Genomic DNA, 8971 nt, shown 5'->3' on the forward strand with positions numbered 1-8971 from the left:
TCCTTTTATTAACGGTTAACGTTGATGACGGAAACAACGACTTTCGGTGCGTGGTTGGTCCCCACGAGCGAGTGGTAGAGTCCGATTTTCCGTTCCCCCCCCTCCCACCCCCTCGTATTGAGGGCCGAGTGGTAGAGTCCGATTTTCCGTTCCCCCCCTGCCACCCCCTCGTATTGAGGGCCGAGTGGTAGAGTCCGATTTTCCGTTCCCCCCCTCCTGCCTCCCCCTCGTATTGAGGGCCGAGTGGTAGAGTCCGATTTTCCGTTCCCCCCCTCCTGCCTCCCCCTCGTATTGAGGGCCGAGTGGTAGAGTCCGATTTTCCGTTCCCCCCCTCCTGCCTCCCCCTCGTATTGAGGGCCGAGTGGTAGAGTCCGATTTTCCGTTCCCCCCCCAGCCTCCCCCTCGTATTGAGGGCCGAGTGGTAGAGTCCGAGCCAGGTTTGGCGGGAACTAAAGACGCGGGCTCCCTCCGGCAGCAGATTCCCACCAACAAGAAGCGATGGGCTCCAGCGACTCGCCACCCCCAGAGCGGCGTCGTGCTTGGTGAGCGGATAGAGGGGGGCTGGGCACGAGAAGAGAGAGAGAGGGGTCGGTGAACCAGTGAGAGCAGGGCCACCAATAACCGAACAAAATTCAATTAATCGAGGGGATAAAGGGAAGCAGCATCCTCAGACCCCGCTTGTGTGTGAGCGACGCAGGTTGGTGGACGACGGGACGACTCGTGGCCCCCGAGATGCGCAGCAGGAGGAGGAGGACCGTGTTACGAAGCGGGACGCTGTGGAGACGCGGGACCCGGACCTCGCCCTCAGGAGCCCAGTCCGCCCCGAGCGGGGCACCCGCGACGACTCCAGGCGCAGCAGCCGCGACCCACACGGGTAAGCGAGAAGGGGGGCCCTCATCGTGGTGCGTAGTCGGTATTCTACACGGCACAGTATTGATGTGGGGAGCGGCGGTGCAGTGGTTAGCGCGCTACGCTACGAACCCTGCTACGCCTGGGCCTTCTCCCCTAGGCCGATGTGTAAAACATCGGCACTGGAGACGCAAATGCGGCTTGGTGTGGCTGGCTCCCACCCCCCACTTGTTATAAAGGGGCAGCACAAACACTTAAATGCTGCAGTAGTTAATAGCAGTAATAACAGCGGCGATCTCAAGCGCCCTGCCGCCAAAGCGTCGCGGTGACGTCACCGCGTTTAGGCGAGTGACGTCACGGCCCGCGCGGTTAAAGACGCGGACGGTGAAGATTGACAGCCCTGGAAAATAGCAGGCTAAGTAAGATTCTAACTTAGGTTTTTTCGGTAAAGTAACGTAGGTAAAAATAAATACTAGAAATAAAATAATAAATCACGACGTTTCGGAGGCAACACAAGTCTCCGTCATCAGGTGGGGCCGTCACAGCTAAATTCACTGTATATTTAGCTGTGACAGTCCCACCTGATGACAGAGACTTGTGTTGCCTCCGAAACGTCGTGATTTATTATTTTATTTCTATTATTATTTGTATTATTTATTTTCACCTACGTGACTTTACCGAAAAAAACTAAGAGTATGTATCTTTGCAGTCACGAAAGCTTCAAATCTAGAATTAAGATTTTAACTGGTATCATGATACATAATTATTCTTTTTGGGTCAGATCGCTTAGGTAAAATGTGTGTTGTACACCCTCCGCCACCCGATACATACAATACCTGACGGAATCGGTAATGTTAGAGAGCATTCAGCACAGCATTCAACAATTGGGTACTCAAACAATTTGGTAATTAATAACTGAACACGACAACCAACGTTAACTAACTATGGTGAATTAAATGAGGAAGTTAAATAAAGCTGCCAAGTAGAGTTAAAATTTGAAGAAACTGATGAAAATAATTGCTGTGGGAACGCAACTGGGTACGGTTTAATGACACCACCCCCTACTGTTAAAACCGCAGACTCTTAGTGAAACATCCGTTTTTCGGGATGCCCATGTACTTAAAAACTTGCAAATACCAAATGTGCAAAATTACAATTAATTATGTTACAATACACGCATTGAATAGATGGTTAATCCGATCATTGTCTTAAAATGCTGCCAAATAAACATCCCAATGGTATCATCAAAGTAATGAGGGCTAGGGGTGAGCATCTACACCATTAGACCTCCTGTTTTCTTGGTTCTTTCGCTAAAGTCACGTAGAATGGAAATAAATAAATAAAAAAAATAAAAAAAATAATTCTCACGACGTTTCGGCCACAACGCAAGCAGCCGTCCTCAGGTGGAGAGCAGGTCTGAATTCAGACTCTGTCTACTCGACAGACCTGCTCTGAGGACGGCTGCTTGCGTTGTGGCCGAAACGTGAGAATTATTTTATTATGTTTTATTATTTCCATTCTACGTGACTTTACCAAAAGAACCAAGAAGATGAATCCCTGCAGTCACGAAAGCTTTAAATCGAAATTTAGACCTCCTTTGTCAGTACTCTTAGGTTTTTTCGGTAAAGTCACGTAGGAAAATAATAATAATAATAATAAATGCAAATAATAATAAATTAAAATACCTAAATTAAATCACGACGTTTTGGAGGCAACACAAGTCTCCGTCTTCAGGTGGGACCGTCACAGCCACATTTACTGTATCAAGTGCCAGTACCAAAATATAATAATAGGGTTTTCCCCTTTTTTTCTGAGCTGTACACCTTTTGGCGTCCTCTGGTCGAGCACCAATTGGGTCGAGGCTCAAAAGAAAGCCGTCCCTTGGTGTGGACCAATCAGTTTCAAGGACAATGCATATATTATCATAGTGTGTTTTTTGTTTGCATTTTGACTGCAAGTATTGTGGTTAATGCAGACATGAATCCTTGTAAAAAGGTTTCAGTTTTGTTGCCAGAAAAAAGGGGAAAAACCTATTATTATCCCAATGGTATTTATAATTTCTACAAATAATATTCTCATTATGGATTTATGATAATGAAACGAACACAACTCTACAATCGACGTGAAAACAAATGGGAATCGCCAAAAAAAACAATCAATTATCAATACATATCGCTGGCGAGAATCTTGACAAATAGCCATGTCACAGGAGGGCGAACCACTCCGTGCCACGGGGACCCTGTGGGGATCACAGGGGTCTCACATGGGGCCTGCGTGCTGTTCTCCGCCAGGCGGAGACCCGAGCACCCATCTCAGAGTCGTGGCTCGCGACTCGAGCGGAGACGATTTCCCGAGGACAATGAGACGGAGACACGGAGATACAAGCCTCTGTCACGGTACAGGGGGGTGGGAGACGAGGTGTGACGCGGTGGGCTGAGTGCCACAACTATACCTGCTACACCTGCTACATCTGTCAGGACTCTCCCTGCTGCTGCCACAACTATATCTGCCACGACTATAACTGCCATATCCATACCAAAACTGTACCTGCTACATCCTACACTTGCCAAAACTATACTTGCCACACTCACACCTGCTATGAGGAGGTGTTACAAGTTGCGTTTGAGTGCATGTATGTATGGTGTGTGTGCGTGCAGTGTACACGGTGTGTAGAGTTTGCATGGCCTGGTGGCTCAGCGGTAGAGTGAGCGACTTACAAGTGGAAGGCTGCATGTTCAAATCTTGTTTGGGGGTTGACTCAGCTCATTATCATCCCTCCATCTGGGGTGGATGATAACTTTGTGGGGAAGTCAACACGGATATAAATAGACCGACCCCTGTCATAGGAATGTGGTGATTTCCACCAGCGGTTCTGCAGGGCTGTATACAGATGAGCATCAATGCCTCAGTGCTCATTCATCTTTTTTTTATTGTGTACATAGTTTGTGCACACACTGTGTATACACAGTATGTGTACATTCCCATCAAATCGTTCGTACATTTGGTATTGGCGCTATCATTTTTACAGCACAAGGCTGTCATCACGAAGGAAGACGCTGATTTATTTCACACAGCAGTAGCTTCACAGGAGGGGGCGATGTTGCTAAGTGTAATCCCAATTGAGTATCCTGCAGGTAAATTTCGACCGTGATACTGGCACAAAATTGCCTATTCTTTTCAAAAGCCATCGCAGGATCTTTAGCGTCCACTGAAGGAGACTGCGTCGAGTATTTCATGGTTCAATACGCACCACAGTATTAACGGGGGAACTCTAAACTCTGCAGCAAGCGGGGAACACGCTACTGCTGGGCCATGTCTCTTACCCAATTGTATACCGAACATGCCGTGTTTGTGTGTATGTTGCGTGTGGTGTACCTGGTGTGGTGTGTTTATGGTGTAGTATGGCGGTTAGTGCGCTTTGCTACGAACCCAGCCACCCGAGTTCGATTCCCACTCACGGCCAACACCAGTGATGATGATCTGAACCGGTTCTTGGGCCTCCCGTAGGTCTACTCGAATGAGTACCCGAGACAAAGGTGAACGGGCTTGGTGCTGGCCACACACCCCCTCGTGTGCCGTTCCGGCCTTCATAGGTGCTCACTAACAGCACTTACTCCAACAGTGTTAAGACTATATGGGGAATCTTTGTCTTTTAATGGTGTACATATGATATTTTTTGTGCGCCCCGTGTGTAGATGCGCTGGCTCTGCACCGACAGTCTCCTCGCGTAAGCGTTCCTGCTCTGGCTTGACTGACTGGGCCTCCGCTGTGGAGGACGATGACGACAGACGCTCACAGATCCAGGAAGAGATGAAGAGGTGCCCACCTCCATCCCTCCAGCTCGCAAATCACTACCAGCACCAGCAGTTTGCTCGTATCCGCGTGTTTAAGCCTTACTGTTGTGTGTGTCTGCATATGGTGTCCGTGGTGTCATACCTACTATAATCACCCAGGAATGTCTGTCCTTAACGCTCGTGACGTCACTCCACGTCGACCAGCCCCCCTCATTAATAATCATGAACAGGTTACGTGTGTCTCTCTGTGTGTGTCTCTCTCAGGTGTGTGTCTCTCTGTATGCGTCTCTCTGTATATGTGTCTCTCTCCGTGTCTGTGTTTGTCTCTATGTGTGTCTCTCTGTGTATGTGTCTCCGTGTCTGTTTGTCTCTCTCTGTGTCTCTCTCAGAGCTTGCATTCACATCTGATGACGGTTGCTTGTGTTGCAATCGAAACATTTATTTTATTTCTACGTGACTTTACTGAAAGAACCAAAGAGTAAGGGATTATAACCTTTAAATGAAATATGTTTGTGTCACCGCGCCCTTATAAAATGTACACGCATTAATGCAATGAATGTCACGTCGTGGTCTGCTTTTCGCTTGCAAGTTTCATATTTCTTGCCATACACCCGTCCTTGGATGGGCAAAAGGCTAGTTGGCTATATGTGTGCATGCATGTGTGCTTGTGTTGGTGTTTGTTATGTTTTGTTTGCCTGGGTGTGTGCTTGCGTCTAAATGTGTGCGTCACATCAGTTACGTCTGCATATGTCCTTGTGTAGCGTGTCAATGACGTGTATCTGCGTATATGTCTGTATGTATGTGTGTGTATCTGGTGTACCTGTGTCCACACCTGTGGGTGAGATTGCGTCTGCGTGTCCTTTTGGTCATGTCTGCACGCTTATGCATGCACACGCGTCTATATAATTTGCGTGCATGTGTTTGTGTGTATTTGTAGTGCCCCTATCCACGCGCGCATGTATCTGCGCGTGCATGTGTGCGTGCGTGGAGTTGTAGTGAGGTGCTTAGTACTGCATTACGAATCTGGCGACCAAATTTCGAGGCCTGCTTATGGCCAACATCAGTGATGAATTTATGAATTGGTCCTAGGCCTAAGCTATGTCGACCCTCAAATGAGTACGTGGTGCAATGTGTACACATCAGCATTGGGGAGACAAAGGTGGCCAGGCGTGGTGCTGGGCACCCACACCCTGATAAAGTTCCATACCGGTCTTAATAGGTGCTCATTAACAGCTCTTGCCCGATGGGATCTTTGTCTCTGCGTGTGCAGGGTGAACGCAGAAGGACTGCCCAGCAAGGCCAGTGACATGGAGACGGACGAGGAGGTGCTCGTGCGGCGCCAGAAGCAGATCGACTACGGCAAGAACACGCTGGCGTACGAGAGCTACGTGGAGGGGGTGCCGCGGTGGGTCCCGCACCAGGCCACACACCACTGCCGCTGGGCTCCACCGGCACTCGACATGCACTGCCTCCACACCAGCTTGGGCCATTGTCGTCACTTGCACTTTATACGGCTCGTGGTCGCACAAGGCCTGCCATTTAGAAACCGATAATGGGTTTAATAATCAAATTCTTGAATAATTAGATCGCTCAGCTCTAATTGGAATGAGCCCTCCGCATTCTTGTCCTCTTCCCTCCCATCACCGACAGGCACCTGCGTGAGCCGAGCAAACACCCACGCACGCCCAACAAGTTCAAGAAGTACAGCCGACGCTCCTGGGACCAGCAGATCCGGCTGTGGCGCCGGGCACTGCATGCCTGGGACCCCGAGTCCACGGAGGGCGCCGACGACTCCCTGCAGCCCATGTGAGCACCATGGCAGTGGTGGCAGTGTGGCAAGATCACGATGGCGGTGGTGGTAAAGCGCAACCGCCAGTTTGAGTTGGTGTTTGACCCCTGTAGACTTCTGTCCCTGTTCAGGTCCAGGCTCGAGACTTTTTTCTCTGCCAATGACTCACTGCAACTTTCTGTATAAATTAAATATGCCCATTGTTTATCAGCACGTGATATAGCAATGAGATGCCATATCAATACACATCATATTGTATTGACTCACATTGAGCCCCGTAGGGTCACACAAGACCTATGGCTGCCTCTTTCTCTCTGCACAGCATCTTGAGATTCAGCCACATGCAGGCACTATATGAATGCACGTTTTATTGTGTTGCAGAGGTGAGCTGGTGCTGCAGGATGGCTTGGACGACCTGTGATACGACGGTGGCGGTGGCAGTGGTGCTTGGTGGTAACTGCCGCAAGAGTTTCCGGAGTTTGGTCATTTGCTACACGGTGGTGCGGAGATCCAGCGACCCTCACACACGTCAATCTTGGCACACACACGTGGACTCAGTGACGATTAGCATTAGGTAGGCGGTACACACACATACTGGTGTCGTTCCAGTGTGCAGGAGGTGCAACTGCTTTGGTGCCCATAGCCTGGAGTGTCCTAGGCGCTGGGGTAAAGTGTGGTAAAATTGGACAGGGGGGGGCCCCCATTTAATTTGCAAAAGAGCCATGCCAACTGCGCTATGCCAATGTATTGCATTGAGACCTATAGACTTACATGGAGATCCATAGAATTACATGGAGACGCAAACTAACAGCGATTTCATTGACCTACATGCACTTAAATAGACCCATAGACCAACATGTATTTACATCGGTGATATAGCTATTGAGTGTGCAGCTTGTGCAGCTGCATTGCTGCACGAGTCCACGGGCAGGAGGGGGGCAGGTCCTGGGCTATGAAGAGGGGGTAATGTGATAGGGACCCAACCCCCCCCCCCCCCGCACATGCAGCCACTGACCTCTCGTTTGCCCCGTTTCCACGAGCAACAACCCGATTGTGAACTCGAGTTTCCGCCCCAGACGGCGTCACGTGTTGCCATTATCTTTGCGCTACTTGAAATGGCAGAAGATTTTGTCTGCGGCCTGAATATCCCAGGCGGGTGTTGATTTCATGGGCTGGCCTAGAATTCCCTGCGTCTGATTTCGCTCAGAGATCAGTAAGTTGCCAAACACGTTACAATAAATAATGTAGGGTGACAGGATCATTCAATTGTACATTTAACGATTTAAGTTAATTTGGTTAGCAACCCAATCTTGACCTTTGTTGCGCACATATTTCTGGGACAGGTGATCTTGCAAGATAATTTAAGTAACTGCAGATTGCGGAATCCCCAATTTAACCAATTCGAGTTACCCTTCAACTCGAGTTCTGGGTGAGAGATGAGGCCAACCCTAGTTGGCGGGCCTACAGAAACCTGATGTTTGCTGGACACAAGCCTCAAAGTCGAAATGTTTTCTTGGCCAAAATAGTATTGCAGTGGTGATCGTCTCTCCTGTTTATAGCTCTGAAACACTGGACGAAAATCTGTATTCCTTACCCGGGAAATCCCTGTTAACTTCCCCACAACATATAAATTGTTTTGGCCCCGGAGACATGATGTGCCGAGTCAATTCCCCAAACTCACCACTTTCATGATTGTGAGATGCTTACTCCACTACTGAGCCACCTGGCCTGACTTAAGGTCACGTGCATACATACACACACGCAGCGCGGAGAGGCCAAAGTGAAAAGAGTAAGTGGACCCGGTCACTCGGAGTTCCCTGTCCTCTGCCAGTTCTGTTCGCGTGGCCCCCGTGACCTCTGTGCCGACGTGGGTGGGCCTCCTGCCATATTCACTGGATCCCTGCCATGGACATTCCCCTCCCCACCACTTGCCTCGCGCCTCAGGAGGCCGGCATCGAACAGTCCCTCGCCGTTTCACGTTCGGATGTTTTTAATGTTGCGTGAGTGTCGTGGAGGTGTGTGCACACGTGACGGCTGCCTGGCGTCACTGCCAAATTGTTTGGAATAAAAGTTTCAAAAGTTTTGCACGTCCACTCGCTCTCTGATTCCTGTGTTCGTGCCCCTCGGTCTACGATCGAGGGAATTTCATAAATACAGGACTTTTAAATAGACAAAGTGTTATCGAATTATTTTTGTTATAGAAAAGGGGGGGGGAGGGTGTACGATAACTCATAAGATGGTCCAATATGAACATTTCACTACGGGTCTATTGCTATTAGGGACGTACCCTGCAGAAAAGTGGCCACATTGATCAAAGTATTGCCCAACACTTGAAGATTAAAAATACAGTAACTGCTAAAAGAATTCCCTCGACCAAGGCCGCCATGGTGTAACATCATCTTGCAATGTCATGCGCTCGGCTGCTGGATAACGCAATTAGCCTGAGACGTCATTGGGAGTCGTGGCCTGTGCCAAAATTAGTTTCAAGCTTCAACAATAAAATAAGTAATATTTTTAAAAACACGCTTTAATGAAATGT

At 49.0% G+C, this 8971-nt stretch overlaps 1 protein-coding gene across 1 annotated transcript; it reads left to right on the top strand.

The window, feature by feature from the left end:
- The first annotated feature begins 400 nt into the window (after window positions 1-400).
- SLBP (stem-loop histone mRNA binding protein) lies at window positions 401-8514 on the top strand. Its single transcript, XM_078592931.1, has 7 exons — window positions 401-542; window positions 698-874; window positions 3141-3245; window positions 4545-4667; window positions 5914-6048; window positions 6294-6449; window positions 6814-8514. The coding sequence occupies exons 1-7, from the start codon at window positions 499-501 to the stop codon at window positions 6851-6853; spliced, it is 780 nt and encodes a 259-aa protein (XP_078449057.1). The 5' UTR covers window positions 401-498; the 3' UTR covers window positions 6854-8514.
- The last annotated feature ends 457 nt before the right edge of the window (window positions 8515-8971 follow it).

This window comes from Lampetra planeri, chromosome 4 (assembly GCF_965212315.1).
Source record: "Lampetra planeri chromosome 4, kcLamPlan1.2.h2, whole genome shotgun sequence".
Classification (NCBI taxonomy): domain Eukaryota; kingdom Metazoa; phylum Chordata; class Hyperoartia; order Petromyzontiformes; family Petromyzontidae; genus Lampetra; species Lampetra planeri.